The 17273-nt window shown below is 38.9% G+C and overlaps 1 protein-coding gene across 8 annotated transcripts in view; it reads left to right on the top strand.

Annotated features, from left to right (window-relative positions):
* Positions 1-10538: 10538 nt before the first annotated feature.
* ehbp1 (EH domain binding protein 1) overlaps positions 10539-17273 on the top strand; it is a 163147-nt gene continuing 156412 nt past the window's right edge. For 4 of the 8 annotated variants that reach the window (XM_083544554.1, XM_083544553.1, XM_083544550.1 and 1 more), the window contains exons 1-2: positions 10539-11236; positions 15330-15766. In XM_083544554.1, coding sequence (XP_083400680.1) covers positions 15663-15766 — 104 coding nt within the window. In that variant the 5' untranslated portion in view covers positions 10539-11236; positions 15330-15662. The remainder of the gene's footprint in view (positions 11237-15329; positions 15767-17273) is intronic. The other 4 variants (XM_083544556.1, XM_083544555.1, XM_083544552.1 and 1 more) reach the window with 1 other exon arrangement.

Here is a 17273-nt window from a genome sequence, read left to right as displayed (position 1 = left end):
TGCTCTTTTTAAGCACGATTGAAAAGGCTAATGAAGTGATCCAAACAAGAATTAAAATTGATGACTGCCTAGAACCCGTGTTTTCCCGCTCAGCAGCCCCTCAAATAAAAATATTATCTCAAACGTCCCTCCTTTTGATAAAGATGAAAGTCTAGCAAAGATCTTTTTTTTTAGCAAGCTGGTCTCACCTATCAGGAAAATTGCTCTCTTGTGTAAATCACCAATACTAAGACAGATTGTGTCTTTCCAAAGACAAGTTTACATTGTTCTGAAAAACAATGCAGACACGCACTTAATATGTCCTTTGGCATCAGAATTGACGGATTTGGTAACTCTGTTTATGCAACATCTGAAACCGGTAATGAAATGCTTTAGCTGTGGAAAAATTGGCCGCCTTGTGTGTGCCCTGAATAAAAACACTGGTACTGGAAATCCTTAACAGGCGAGGGACGAGTCTGACACCGAGGGACGGGTCTAACGCCACTTTTTTTTATGACTCCTTACAACAACGGTGGTATTGTGGCAAAATATACAGGTGCATCTTAATAAATTAGAATATCATTAAAAAGTTAATTTTATTTTAGTAATTTAATACAAAATGTGAATCTTGTATATTGTATAGATTCATCACACACAGACTGATATATTTCAAGTGTTTGTTTATTTAAATTTTGATGATTCTGACTTACAGCTAATGAAAACCCAAAGTTCAGTATCTCAGAAAATTACTACTTTAGACCAATAAAAAAAATCAGCATCTCCATAAAGCTGGTCAGCAGAGGGAAGCATGAAGTGCTCTAAAACGTCCTGGTAGACGGTTGTGCTGACCGTGGACTTGATAAAACACCGTGGACCATCACCAGCAGATGACACGACTCCTCAAACCACCACTTACTGTGCAAACTTTACACTGGTCTTTAAGCAGCTTGGATTCTGTCCCTTTCTTCTCTTCTTCCAGACTCTGGGACTGATTTTCAAATGAAATGCAAACTTTTCTTTTATCTAAAAAGATGCCCATTGAGCAACAGTCCAGTCCTTTTGTCCTTTGTTCAGGTAAGACACCTCTGATGATATCTCTGGTTCAGGAGTGGCTCGACACAAGGAATGCGACAGTTGTAGCCCATGAAGACGTCTGTGTGTGGAGGCTCTTGAAGCACTGACTCCAGCTTCAGTCCACTCTTTGTGAATTTCCACATATTCTTAAATGGTCTTTGTTTCACCTTTTTTACCAAATTTTTTTCTTCCATTCAACTTTCCATTAATGTGCTTTGATACAGCACTCTGTGAACAGCAGCTTCTTTAGCGATGACCTTTTGTGTTTTACCCTCCATGTGCAGGGCGTCAATGATCGTCTTCTGAACAACTGTCAAATCAGCAGCTAAATGACATCGTAAACAAAGCAGGACTTGAAGATGCAAAAACTGTTTCATCACACTTGGGGATCAGATCACTACAATACACACAAAAATCCCAAAACAAACTGACTGGAGCTTTAAACCCAAAAGAGCCTACTGTAGGTGCTACAGTCCCTGATGCTAGTGACTCCTTCCCAGACATTACAATGATGTCTTTGTGTAAAGGCACTTAAACAATCAAGCCTCAGTAGCCCACTGTTAAACATTGAACAACACTCTAAATCTTTGCACGATTAATGGCAAAGTCATCTACAGAAACATTGTAAAAGTGATCAACAAAAGGCCGAGCAGACACAGTGTGGCGTGACAAATTAACGAGTCCTGAAAACGTTAAACCTGTGTGGAGAGTATTATACAAACCACCAATGACTAAAAGGGCTGGTGATCTCCAGTGGAGAATTTTACATGGTGCTATAGCTGTGAATTATTTGCAACTAAGATAAATAAACAGTGATTTATGTCCTTTTCCGTTTAGAGAGAGAAACAATTTATCATTGTTTTATTTTTAGATATTTTATTTTATTGTTTAGTTTATTACGTACGCGCCTAGGAGTAATTTTTACAAAGCAACTTTTTGTTTTAAGTACATTGTGAAACAGAAATATACTTGTCAACCAATTCATTTTATTGTAGGCAAAGCAAAACACGCTGTGTAACAGGAAAAAAAGAACACTGGACAGAAAGCTGGACAGGAAATTGTACCGATAATGAAGAACGTGATAAAAGCTAGAATACTTGTTGATTTTAATTACCACAATCTAATACAGTTGACACTTTTGGAATTGAATGGTGCTGTAATGATGGTCTGTGTTCTGTAACTAATGGTGAACTAACTTTCACACCAGTGCTGGAGTAACCATAAACCCACATTAAAAAATTAGCTTTTTATGGTGTTTTTTTTACTGAGTTTTTTTATAAATAATATTTTTAAAAATCAAACTCAATCTCTCTTTCTTTCTCTCCCTCCCTCCCTCTCATTGCCTTGGCTACATGCACTTATTCCTCTTGTTAGATCAATAATATCTTATTACAGCCTAAAGTATACATTACCGTACTTGAGCAAATCAAATATCTGCCCAGCAGTGTAAGGTGAGTCACGTTGCTCTTTTACTGTCTAATCGATAAACAGTTGAAGGAACCGTGATGGTCTCACTGACCCCACTGACCCCACTGACCCTATACCTTCTGAACTGAACTGAAATGCTCTATAATATCTAGAATGTTTCTAAAAATAATGTACTATTAAACAAAGGACTGACTTAGATACACACTATACTATATCAAAAGTTTGTGGACACCTGACCATAAGATTCGTATGTACTTTTTGAGCATCACATTACACATTTAGTCCCCATTTTGCTGTTTAAAATAAGTTTTTACTCTTCTGGGAAGATGTTCCTGTATATGCTGGAGTGTGCTTGTAGAGATTTCTGCTTCTTCAGCTAAAGTGGTAATTTTGGTGGATTATGTAATCAATGAATGTACTTTAATTGCCTGACCTGCATTTAGAGCTATGGCCAATGCTTAGATTGTGTGTGTGTGTGTGTGTGTGTGTGTGTGTGTGTGTGTGTGTGTGTGTGTGTGTGTGTGTGTGTGTGTGTGTGTGTGTGTGTTACAGGTTTTGCCTGAGGTGATAAATTCTCCTCAAAGGAAAGAGAAGGCAAGTCTCTGCATCGCCTCATGGCAACATTCTTATCATACTTCTGTGTACTTCAGTGAATCTGACGCACACAAATACCAGAACACAGTGTTCACATGTGCAGTGTCGCCTTTATTGTACTGTCTTTGGCTAATTTTTCTCCCACTCTCTCTCTTCCTCTCTCTCTCTCTCTCTCTCTCTCTCTCTCTCTCTCTCTCTCTCTCTCTCTCTCTCTCTCTCTCTCAGTCCCTTGCAAACTGACTTTCTGTGTAAGTGTGTGTGTGTGTGTGTGAGTGTGTGTGAGTGTGTTTTCAAAACCAACAGTTTTATTTCAAATAATTTCCTGGGCATAACAATTTTATTGTTATTCTTAGTTTGCTAGCAGCTTAATTTTTTAAAAACATTTTGTATATATAGAATATTTCATTTATATTTCATTTATATATTTTTTTTCTCGTCATCTTAAGGAGTCTGGCAATATATATATATTTTTTGGAGATGGATAAAATTCTATCTTATCTCAGGGAATTTTGGTGTCTGGATCAATAAGAGTTTTCTGCATGTATGAAGATTATACTGTATATGTCGTGGTATCAAAAGGTTTTGGGTCTATCTCTGTTTACATAAAAGTGTTTACACACTATCACCATCTAAATAGTCCCCTTGCACAGCGATACAGCGCTCCCAGCGTTCCTGCCGCTTCTGGAATGTGTCCTGGAAGTCTTCTTTACAGAGAGTGTCAAGCACCTTGGATATTCTTAATGGTGTCAAAATGGCGAACTTTAAACTGATTCTTCATCTTCAGGAAAGAGCGCAAAGTCCTCAGGGGCCAAATTTGAGTAGATTGGGTGCAGTAGTGGCGTCATGTTTCCAGCAAGTGTGAGAAGAATGCAGTGACAGGGTATGCTTGTGGTCAGAATAGCACCAGTCGCACAGCTTGCGATGTACACAGGATGATGTCTTTTGGCACACTGACTTGTGAAAGTCGGTGCTCCCTGTGACTGTGTGTGCAGCCTTGTCCTGTCATCTGTTGATGTTATAAAACTAACTTTTTGATATCGCCTCATTTCATATATATATATATACCGATCCCCGGTCAGGGAACCAACCCCAGCCATTAGGGTTGCACAAGCCTTAGTGCCGGTCCCAACCCCGGATAAATGGGGAGGGTTGCATTAGGAAGGGCATCCAGCGTATAAACGTGCCAAATTAAACATGCGGATGGTCCGCTGTGGCGACCCCTAATGGGAGAAGCCGAAAGAAAGTAGGTAAATAAATGTGTTGCGTTGGAGATTTTAATTTTAGTTCTTTTATATTTATTGATTTATCTTTTTTATTAAAATGCATTAATCGTTAATGAAAGATTGTGCCCTTAAATACAAAGAGTAAACAAGATTAAGGGCCAGACTAAGGACCCCAAATCTTAGCCAGGGGTGTGGTCTTTGATTTTTATTTATTTATTTATTTATTTATTTATTTATTTTGGTTACAATAGTTAAACATCACATGCAACCATCTTTTTACTTTCAATTCAATTCAATTCATTCATTTTTATTCGGAGATTGAACATGTTTTCGAAGCAGCTTTACAGAGATAAAGAGATGTATATGTATGTATATGAGTGCATATGTTTGTTTCTAATAATTTAGGGTTTATCCCTAATGTTTGAGCCAGTTGTGACTCTGTGCATATGGGGATTTCAAGGGTGTTGAGATAAGGGGGCCTGGGGTGCAGTCAGCATTTACATTCATCCCCCCCAAAAAATGGGTTGAGGTCCGAGGTCTATAGCAGGAGATTTTCCACTCCAACCCATGTAAAGCATATCTTCATGGAGCTGGTGTTGCGCAAGAGCATTGGTATAAAAAACAGGTCTGGGTCTCCTAGTTCAAGTGAAGAAGAAATGTAATGCTACTATGTAAATGCCATGCCATTTGATCTTTGTGGTAACAGTTTGGGTAAAAACCACATATATCTGGTCATACAGTGTATTTCTTACTTTAAGACTTGTTAATATATGTAGACAAAAACATCACATTTTTCTGTGAGGCGAGTGCCGAATCGCCAAATTTCTTTTTTTCTTTAAAAATGTAGCTTGGCTTCTTTTGAATTCCTTCTGTTTTTAATAGATTCTTAATGTTTTTTTTGGCACAATTAAGTAATGTTCCTAAACCCGAAGCTGTGCTAGAAGAGTCTAAATGTCCATTAAAGGAGAACAGTGTGTTACTGTTTGCATCTTTTATTTCAGCTAAGCTTGGACATGTGTTCTTCATCAGCAAGTGCCAGAGGAGAGAAATAAAGCAAAACCTCCCACAAGATGTGATGTGCTTCAGGAATCTGTGCAGGTTCCTAAACACACCTGAGTCCAATTGGTACACATTCACAAATATACACACACATAGACAGGAACATACATTGAAGTACTCATGTCTGTATGTAGACCATGAAGAAACATATGCGAGAACACATAACCAACACAACACACAGTTGTTTGTAAGAGCTTTACAGATGTCTTTGATCCATCTTGAGGTCTCAGAGGTGCTCTGATGGATCACAACTCCTGAGGTTCATGAGAACTTGAGGTTTGGGAAGAGTAGATGCTTGACTTAGGCATATATTATAGATGTCTGTGAAATAGACTACAGAAATGTAAAGTTCACAAGCACTGGGTTAAATCATAAACAAGTACAAAATATTTGCAATATTTTTACACACACAAGCAAGACATTTTGGTGTGTGTTTGTGGAGATTTGTGCTCATTCAAGTACTGATGTAGGTGAGGTGAGGAGGTCTTAGGTGCAGGCAGCTTTCGCATTCATTAAAAAAGGGAACATAGATAGATTAAAATATGGATAGATAGATGGATGGAGGGATGGATAGATGGAGGGATGGATCGATAGACAGATAAATTGATCAATTGATTAATAGACAAATTAATAGATTGCTCAATTTATAGATAGATAGATAGATAGATAGATAGATAGATAGATAGATAGATAGATAGATAGATAGATAGATAGATAGATAGATAGATAGATAGATAAATGGATCCATCGATAGACAGATACGTTGATAAGTCGATTGATGGATAAATTGATAGATTGAGTGATAGATCCATATAAATCCATAGATAGATAGATAGATAGATAGATAGATAGATAGATAGATAGATAGATAGATAGATAGATAGATAGATAGATAGATGGATCCATCGATAGACAGATACGTTGATAAGTCGATTGATGGATAAATTGATAGATTGAGTGATAGATCCATATAAATCCATAGATAGATAGATAGATAGATAGATAGATAGATAGATAGATAGATAGATAGATAGATAGATAGATAGATAGATAGATAGATAGATAAATGGATCCATCGATAGACAGATACGTTGATAAGTCGGTTGATGGATAAATTGATAGATTGAGTGATAGATCAGTATAAATCCATAGATAGATAGATAGATAGATAGATAGATAGATAGATAGATAGATAGATAGATAGATAGATAGATAGATAGATAGATGTGTGAAAGTGAAAGCAAAATATATGTGGAGAAATTAGATATATAAACTTACAATATAAGATGTACATTGTATGTAGGAAATCTAATGAATTTACAATTCCAAAGATTTACAATTATATACAGGGTTGAGGTCAGAGCTCTATAACAGGCCACTCAAGATCTTTCACTCCAACCCATGTACACCATATCCTCATGGAGCTGCCTTTTTCCACAAGTGTTTATCACTGTCGGGGTGGATTCATGATGAGTTGGGTGTGACGCAATCACACGTGCAATCGTGTGTATAGTATTTAAACACACACTGAATTTTTCTAAAATAAACAATACTCTGTGAATCATACCAGTTTTGCTGCAGCTCTTGTGAAGTTTTAAAGACTTCCCCTTCAGAAAAGAGATAAAAAAACATGGTTTATTTACATAAAGCTTGCAATGCTAGACTTCAGAAGGCTTCGGTAAAAACATACACACAAACAAGCACTTTGAAAAATGTGGAGAATTATCTCTTCTGTATGTTTTCATCTATGAATCACACTCATGATACAAGATTTATGGTCCAAATGTTTTAAGCCATTTGTTTGCATACTTATCACAAAGTAAGAACCACACAATTACTTATCACAAAGTTACAACCACACAATTGTACAAGATGTCTTTGGATGCAGTAGCATTAAATCTTCCTTTCACTTGATCTAGGAGACCCAAACCTATGTACAAAGCCAGCTCCATGAGGATATGCTTTCCATGAGTTATAGAGCTCTGACCTCAACCCTATTGAACACTTTTGGGATGAATGTGAACACTGACTGCACCCCAGTCCTCCTCACCTCCCTACATCAGTACCTGACTTTACTAACAGTCTTGGGGCTAAATGGGCACAAATCTCCATAAAATTACTTCAAAAATCTAGTGGAACATCTTCCCAGAAGAGTGGATGTTACTCTAACAGAAAATGGGAAGTAAATATGGAATGGAATGCTCAAAAATACATATTTTCCATATAGTGTACTGTAATATAACCAACTTCACTGTGTAATAAAACCAGAAATGACTTGGATACTTACTCTGAAATTCCTGTTAATACGATTATCATTTTATTTTTTTAATTTTAAGTATAAAGAAAGAGAAGAAAAAGGACTTATAATCAGTTAATCAATGACTAATGCTAAAGTTGCTCAATTATTGTATATAATATAAGATAAGATAAGATAAGATATACCTTTATTCGTCCCACAGTGGGGAGATTTCTCTGTTACAGCAGCAAAGAAAATAAATAAATGCAAATATATAAAAGAATAGACACATACTATAGTATACAGTAAATACACAACACAATGTATAAATACAAATAAGAAAAAAAAAGAGAACACTACACATGTATTGCAGGTAATATTGCACACAGGTAATATTGCATGTTTTTTTTTTATCTTATTTGTTATTGCACGTGTTGTTTAAGATACAGGAACTATATTATAATTATATATATATAAAGTTTTAGTATATAATAATCTCTGAACAAAATGGTTTATTTAACTAGAGCACAGCCGTTATGAATTCTCAAATCTGATTAGTCAGAAACTGTTGATTTTCTGAAAATTGTGTCGCTGTAAGATATTATTATTCATTACATTATTAAATGTTGTCATGTGTAAAGAAACACATTCACAGAAAACTGTTTGGCAAACATTACATAGTCAGATAACACCCGTTATTTAATCAAGAAAAAGCATATAATGGTTGATATGGTAAGATGTTTTCAATGATTAGTAACAGGTAAACCTGTGATTAGGAACATGACATTTTTTTTTGTTATTTGCTAGTGAGTTGTATTCTGTTGTTTTTCACTGCTATAATGATATATAACCATAAGTCTAAACGATTAAAGACTATGGAAATAACCTGTTGGAAAACTGTTAAAGGGATAAAACATAGTGAAACACAATTTGACTGGATAATAATGACTTTTTTGGTGGTAACTGTATATATATTTCATGTCGGGACACATCACATCACCCTATAAATGAGTATTTTCTTTCCGTGGCACACGGGTCCTCTGGGTGTCAGCTCCTTCCTTTTCTGTGCCAGAGTACGTTTGTGGCATTGTTTACAGGCAGGATGTTTATCTTCCCACTAAGCCACGCTCTCCTTTTCCCACTGACCAATGGGATTTCACAGGAAGGTGAAAGCGAGAGAGAGACTGAGACTCATCTCATTAAAAACAGAAACATTTCTTGTGTTAAGTTGTTTTTTTTCTTTCGCAAATTTCTTTTGAGTATTTTAGACTTGTGTGAGGTTCTTCACATGATCAGAAGGCTGTGTGCTTACATTATATTACTGTTTCACTCCCTTCTAATTCCAGTTTGAAAGAACGCAATTTGCAAATAAATATTTCAATAAATATAAAAATAAACAAACAAAAAAAAGCAATTTCTTTAGATGGCAAACATGACAATGTTTCGCAGTGTTGTATTACAAAGCAGCAATAATCAAACATTACACTATTATTGAGTCAAAGGTACAGATGTTTGAACAGTATATTAAATAAAACGCATGCCTTTACTTTGTCTGAACCTGTTACAGATGAACAGATGACTCAGGATGGGTATGATGAAAAACTTTGATTAAGCTGTTTAAGTACACACTGTATTGTTACGTCAGACAGTGTGTGATGAACATTGAACTCAAAGCTGTAACAGAAGTGTGTAAACTCTTCCACTGAACGAATTATATACTTTTCACAAGAGATTTGCAATAAAGAAAAGGCAGAAATCTTTTTTTACAATCTCGTATATACCCCCTTACACACACAAAACACAAGAACTCGTACTTTTTCAATCCTACTGCCCAACCACAAGCATGTCCGAGTTTTTCTCCATATCATTTATCACTTCAAAGCATTCTGACATATGTCACGTCTCTCTGTAATCTTCATGAGGAATAAGCACACACACCCACACACTGTGTTCTTGTGACAGTAGTATGTGCCACCTGGTCTCTAAAGTACTAAGAGTATATGAACAGGAGGTAGATCTGTAATGGTTTCCCTACTGCATGTCCTTTAATTACATACAGTATGCCATGGGCACAGAGTAAGAATGTGACTGTCTGGTGTGACCGATTGTTTAAAACTCTTGAATATTGATAAGTATTGATATTGATTGATATTTTGTGAAAATTCTGTTTTGAAAAATTGGTAATAAACTACACCTTTTTAACACGTATTTATGTGTTATTTATGTAGATACACAGTTTTATCGTTGTTTGAGTGGATTAGTGCAGTAATAAGAGAATACAGTATAGTTAAGTAATACTTTTTTTAAATTATTATTATTTTGTTTCTGGTGGTTGTGGTGGTATCTATCTATCTATCTATCTATCTATCTATCTATCTATCTATCTATCTATCTATCTATCTATCTATCTATCTATCTGTCTGTCTGTCTGTCTGTCTGTCTGTCTGTCTGTCTGTCTGTCTGTCTGTCTGTCTGTCTGTCTGTCTGTCTATCGATAAATAAATATCTGGCTGAAATATTTTTTTTTTCCTGAGAATGTATTTATATATGCATATCTGTTTATCGAATTATCTATTCAAAACAATTAAAAAAAACAATGTTTATCTATTTTCTTTCAGAGTATTTATTTATGCACATTGTATGCATCTATCTATCTATCTATCTATCTATCTATCTATCTATCTATCTATCTATCTATCTATCTATCTATCTATCTATCTGTAGTTATATAAAAAACATTTTGAGCATGTATATATTGGATGTATATATTAATTCATGTCTGTCTTTCTGTCTATCTACCTCACAATGTGGGCGGGACTGAGTTGTTTGATCGACACCCCAAACCGACCAATAGGACCCCGAGATCCCGAGCGAAGGCCACCTGGCGGGGGTGTTGGGGAATCTCATTTGAATATTCCAGAACCTGGGAGCCAATAGGAACCGCTGACACGCGCGTTCCCAGCGGCCGGGGAGGGACCCTGACGCGCACTAGCGTACTAAGCAGTGCGCGAACGCGCTTGCGCCACCCGGCGAACCCGTGGCGCCCTACGTAGTACGCAAGTGCACAAGCCGTGCAGCCGTGGGAGCCGCGCGCGGCGGGATTGGACGGTGGATGACGGTGGGTCGAGAGAGAGTTTTGTTGTGCGCGAGGCGGCTGGAATTCCGCTGCTCCAGCCTCGGGAAGTTAGCTTTCTCTTCCCCCTGTCTCTTTTTGCAGAGAGGGCGAATTCCTGGTTTTTATTTTCCCCGAACACTTTCTCCAGAGCTTGTTTTATCCGGGAGAGTGTAGATATTTATTCCCTTACCTTCCACCCTCCACCTCAGGATGATATGATAGCGGTGGTGAGCTACCTGGCTAGGCTGAGTACTTATTAGCTCCATGCTAACAGCCAGCTAACGGGCTCGAGCAATTAGCTTCCCTGGACCAAGCTAGCACGCCTGGATTAGCCGTGCTGGTAGTGGGCATAGTAATTGCAGGGTTAATTAGCTTAGCATATCTCAGGTAGGGTTAGTGCTAACCAGGTTAGTAGGCAGGGAGCGGATACAGTGGTAAGTTTGCTAGCAGTTTAGCTAAACAGCTGGGAAAAGCCCAACATCTCCATAGCCCTACAGCTCCACAGCTGGTTTCTGGATCATTCTAATGGTAAGTAATTTCCTTTTTTTCCCCCCTACAGTAAGTGAATGATTTGGGTTATTACCTCAAGGGTGTGTCTCATGCAGCTCACATTGTCTCTGTGAGGCTACAGGAGATACTCAGCTGTCAAAACACACACGCGCATGATCATAATAATGTTTCATAGATATTCCTGCATCATAATTCCGTTATATTCCCTCATTAAAGTCAAAGACAATTCATTTTTTTATATAAACGTTTGTTTTTAAAAAAGCATCACCAATGAAATTACGCTCGGGGTTTTGCAGGTGATCTCCATTACATTCAATTAAATTTTGTTTGTAAAACACTTTTAACAATGGACCTATTTCTTTCCCATATACTTGTCATTTTTTTCTGGGTGGCACCAAATGTCCATTCATTACAGTTCCATCATTGTTGATGTGAACTAACCCAGCCATTAGGGTTGCACAAGCCAGTGCACTCTTAGTGCCGGTCCCAAGCCCGGATAAATGGGGAGGGTTTGCGTTATGAAGGGCATCCAGCATAAAACATGTGCCAAATCAAATATGCGGATCACCAATCAGAATTTCATACCGGATCGGTCGAGACCCAGGTTATCAACGACCGCCACAGGTATCGTAAACCATCAGGGTACTGGTGGAAATTGGGCTACTGTTGGCTGAAGGAGGAGAAGGAGAGGAGGAAGACGTCTACAGAGACGGCAGGAAAAGGAGACGTGTAGGAGAGTGGAGTTTCGGGTTGGTACTTTAAATGTTGGTACTATGACGGGTAAAGGGAGAGAGGGAGCTGATATGATAAAGGAGAAAAGGTAGCGATGTTGTGTGTTCAGGAGACCAGGTGGAAAGGGAGTAAGGCCAGGAACATTGGAGGTGGAGGTTTAAACTGTTCTTTCATGGTGTGGATGGAAAGAGAAATGGTGTAGGGGTGATACTGAAGGAAGAGTACAGTAAGTGTGTAGTGGAGGTGAAGAGAGTTTCTGATAGGGTGATGAACGTGAAGCTGGAAGTTGAAGGGGTGATGATAAATGTCATCAGTGCTTATGCAACACAAGTGGGTTTTGAGATGGAGGAGAAGAAAACATTCTGGAGTGAGTTAGATGAAGTGGTAGATGGTGTACCTAGGAATGAAAGATTGGTGATTGAGACTTTTAATGGGCATGTAGGTGAAGGGAACCGAGGTGATGGGTAGGTATGGCTTTAAGGAGAGGAATGTGAAAGGGCAGATGGTGGTAGATTTTGCTAAAAGGATGGAAATGGCAGTGGTGACACTTATTTTAAGAATAAAGAGGATTATAGGGTGATGTATAAGACTATGTTCTATGAAGGAGATGCAACCTGAAGGAGATTGGAGACTAAGGTGTAGGCAGGGGACAGTGTAGCTAGACAGCATCGGATGGTGGTCTGTAGGATGGTTTTAGAGGTGAAAAAGAAGAAGAGGAAAGTGAGGACTGAAAGAAGAATAAGATGGTGGAAACTGAAGGAGGAGGACTATATGAGATTCAGGAAAGAGGTCAGACAGGGGCTCGGTGGTGGTGAAGAGGTGCTGGATGATTTGGCAACTACTGCAGAAGTGATAAGGGAGACAGCTAGAAAGGTTCTTGGTGTGACATCTGGAAATAGAAAGTAAGACAGAGATTTGGTGGTGGAATGAGGAAGTGCAGGAGAGCATAAGGAGAAAGAGGTAGGCAAAACAGACAGAGAAAGAGAGAGAGAGAGAGAGAGATGAGAAAAGTATGCAGAAGTACATAGAGATGTGGCAGCCGGTAAAGAGGGATGTGGCGAAAGCCAAGGAAAAGGCATATAAGGATCTGTATGAGAAGATGGACACTAAGGAAGAAGAAAAGGATTTCTAGCGATTGGCCAGGCAGAGGGACCGAGCTGGGAAGAATGTGCTGCAAGTTAGAGCAATAAAGGATGGAGATGGCAATGTGTTGATTAGTGAGGAGAGTGTGTTGAGAAGATAGAGGGAGTATTTTGAGCAGATGATGAACGAGGAAAATGAGAGACAGAAAGGGTTGGATGGTGTGTTGATGGTGAAGCAGGAAGTGGGTAGGATTCGCAAGGGGAAAGTGAGACCAGCGATTAAGAGGATGAAGAGTGAAAAGTCGGTTGGACCAGATGACATACGGTGACCATCTGTATGGTATATCTGCAACAGTATGGTTTTATGCAGAGGAAGAGCACCATAGATGCATTGTATGCTTTGAGGATGTTGATGGAGAAGTATAGAGAAGGTCAGAAGGAGTTGCATTGTGTGTTTGTGGATTTAGAAAAAGCGTACGACAGGGTGCCGAGAGAGGAGTTGTGGTATTGTATGAGGAAGTCAAGTGTGTCAGAGACGTATGTGAGGGTGGTGGAGGACATGAATGAGGACATAGTGACAGCAGTGAAGTGTGCAGTAGGAAAGACTGCATCAAGGATCGGCTCTGAGCCCTTTTCTGTTTGCAGTGGTGATGGACAGGTAGATGGACGAGGTCAGACAGGAGTCTCCGTTCACTATGATGTTTGCGGATGATATTGTGATTTGTGGTGAGAGTAGGGAGCAGGTTGAGAGCAGCCTGGAGAGCAAAACACAGATAATAAAATGTAAAGATACAAAAATTAGTTTTATAAATGAGGTTTATTGCACTTAAAAAATAAATAAATAAAAGAAATGTCAATTACATATGTATTTAAAAAAAATAAAATAGCATGAAAAAAGTGGTATTGCACAAAAAGCAAAATAAATAAATAAAAATTATTTCACAATTAGGAGAGCATTTAACTGTTCATGAGATTGCTTTGGGGAAGAAACAGTTATTGTGCCTGGCTGTCCTGGTGTTTGGATGCTGTCTAGTTGGCAAACCTTTGAGAAGTAGATGCCTTGGATGTGATAGATCCACACTGATTTTCTGAGCCTTTTTTTTTCCTCACTCTACATGTATAGAGTTTTTGAAGGGAAAAATTATTTCTACTCATCCATCATTAAGCCTAATATGTAAATCCAGTACTATCCTTAATATGTCTTTAATAGAAAGAAAGACATTCTGTCCCATCCTCTTTGCCACATAATGAATGGCCATTGTAATATATCAGAAAATGACACCCAGGGATTTGCAGGTGGTTTTAATTAAGCTTTTCAAATACCTGTTCAAGTGTCTGTGTGTATGTTTCTTTCCAATAGTATAGGGGGATAAAAGTCAAGACTTCCATCCCTTACAGACAGAAAGACTTTCTCTCCTATCCTTTTTGCTACATAGTGAATATGCATAGAGTTTAGAAAGTTTAAAAGTTAAAGACACTGCTGCAGACTAGCAGCATATCTAAAAGGGAGAGCCAGAACGTAACAGAGACATGACGGATCTCCACCACACCACGGTCAACCAAACACTCTATCTTTGATCCCTCCAGATCTGCTCCTTTTCCTAAGTAAGAAACAAATAGCCGAGGTACCAATAAATAGCCTGCACCTTTTGATTTAAGTAGGAGTGGGGAATTATAATGGTACAGAAGTTCACTCAGATACTGCGTACTACAGAAGTCTAATCTAGATGTAACAAAAGCATGCAAAAAATTTTCTGCATACTGTAATGACATCATATTTCTTATTTCAGCAATATTTCTAAGATGAAAGAAGGCAATTCTGGTAATGTTATTTACATGAGCCTCAAAGGAAAGACTAGAGTCAATAATCACACCAAGGTCTTTTACTGCTGTACACACTGAGACAGAAAGACCATCCAGAGATGCTACGCAATCCCAAAGTTTACTTCGAGCTGAATGTGGTCTTAGTTATAGTACTACCATCCGTTATCTTATTTTCACTACTGAGCAATTGAGGTTTAAGGGCCTTGCTTAAGGGCCCAGCGCTGGCACCTTGGTGGTGCTGGGAACTGATCTTACAACCTTCCGATTAGTCCAACACCCATGTATTTTATTTATACAACCAAGTGTTTGATGGGTTAAGGCCTTTCACAAAAGGCCCAGCAGTTTGGGCTTGGCGGGGCTGGGATATGAATTTATGACCTTCTGAAGTCCAATTGCTTTGCCATTGTGTTATCACTTTCCCCACCTTCACCCTACAAAGCCCTGCATGAAATTTCTCCCTCTTGTCTCTGCAGGTTTACTGACTCTGACATAATGGAGTACGTTACGCCGAGTTGCGATTAGGACTTCTCCGCTCTGCAGTATGTGGTGTGCCGGAGCCAGCAGAGTCCTTTGTGTGAATAGCGTATCGCTCTATCATCATACTGCCACTTCTTATCCTCTCGTTCTGGCTTGATGGCGCTCTGCGTTTTTCCAGCTGCCTTCACGCGTCAGCAATGAACGTACATGAGGAGCACGCTTCTTTAACCGGACGCATCTGAATCGCAATTAGTTCAAAAGAAGGACTTTGGCGAGCATCCGGATTAGAACTGGTTCTTAATCACCAGCAGGAGCATCACTTTGGGATAATGGCTTCAGTGTGGAAAAGACTGCAGCGTGTGGGAAAGCACGCGTCCAAATTCCAGTTCGTGGCGTCTTATCAGGAGCTGATGGTGGAATGTACGAAAAAATGGTGAGTGTGCGAGCGTGAGGGATTCGTTCCCTGCGCGTGGATTGCGTACACCTTAGGGAGGGGCTTGTATATGGCTCTTTCCATCACCTGCTTTGATTGTGTGTGTGTTTTGTGATGTGGTTTCCCTTGTGCATTAGTACATTTTAGCATTACTGAAAAATCAAGGCTTGGCTCCGGTACAGGAGAGTCAGATTACACGCAAAATATCATGTCTCTCATCACGCACACACACACACACGCACAAGCACACACACAAGCACACAGAGATCAGAAGATATTGCCTCGGGGTTTGTAGCTTTATGTTGGAATTATGCATATTTAGATTTCACACAGACAGACAGACAGACAGACAGACAGACAGACAGACAGACAGACAGACAGACAGACAGACAGACAGACAGACAGACAGACAGACAGACAGACAGACAGACAGACAGACAGACAGACACACACACACACACACACACACACACACACACACACACACACACACACACACACACACACACACACACACACACACACACACACACACACACACACACACACACACTCTTACACTGGACAGACTACAAATGATTTTTGGTTCCAGTAACTTTTTTTTCTTTGTGCTTCGATTCAGCTGAGCATATCCAGTAGTTTCCCGGGTGATGAGTTTTAAAACACTTCCAGACTTGGGTGCAGCAGTGGGTGGCTTTGCAGAAATTAAAAAAGCGTTTAGAAAGCTCTCTGCATTAGATATAATACTGATTTCACTTCTGAAATGTTGCCGTTTATTGTGTAATGAAACAAAATGGTTAAAATCAATATATGGTCTTATAAGAAACGCGGTTTAGGTTTTATTATAAAGGGTGGCGCAGGAGAAATTTTGAAGTTAGTAGGATTGTAATTTTTGACCTTGTGTTTGCCATGTTTATAACCCTGAAGCTTACATGGCGTTAAAACTCAGTAAACAAACAAACAAACCAGTTAGGTGGTCATGATCATGTCCCATTTGTTTTGTTGGTTTAGCCTTTAAAAAGAAGTCCCCAGGTGGTGTTGAGTGGCTCCCGCACCAGAGAATACCGTGTTGTAATCACAAGAGCAGACGGGACACGATCATGACATCCTAACTAGTAATAAAACTAAAATTCCCTCACACTATCACCATTGTTATAAAGGCACTGCTCCATTATAACTAATGGCAAGGGGTTATAAACAAGCTTACACTGGTTCCAAACAACTATCGATGACACAGGGCCACCAACTTCTAGTTTCAAAATTTCCCATGACCCTGCACCACCCTGTTTAAGGTGCAATTTCCATCTCATATAAATGTATTTTGGAAGATTAATGGAATCTTGCGCCTTAAAAAATTGGGATAGATGAGAAGTTTGCATCCTTAGTAGATTTCCTTCCTTCCTACTTCTTGGCACTTGACACTCTTTTTTTAGAATAGTTTTGCATGCAGCCTTAGCTTCTCTTAGCTTCCTCCCCTTTTGCTTGCGTTTCGAATCTTTTGCCCAAT

Source organism: Silurus aristotelis, assembly GCF_946808225.1.
Source record: "Silurus aristotelis genome assembly, chromosome: 6".
NCBI classification, from domain to species: domain Eukaryota; kingdom Metazoa; phylum Chordata; class Actinopteri; order Siluriformes; family Siluridae; genus Silurus; species Silurus aristotelis.
This window is presented reverse-complemented; position numbering and strand designations above follow the sequence as displayed.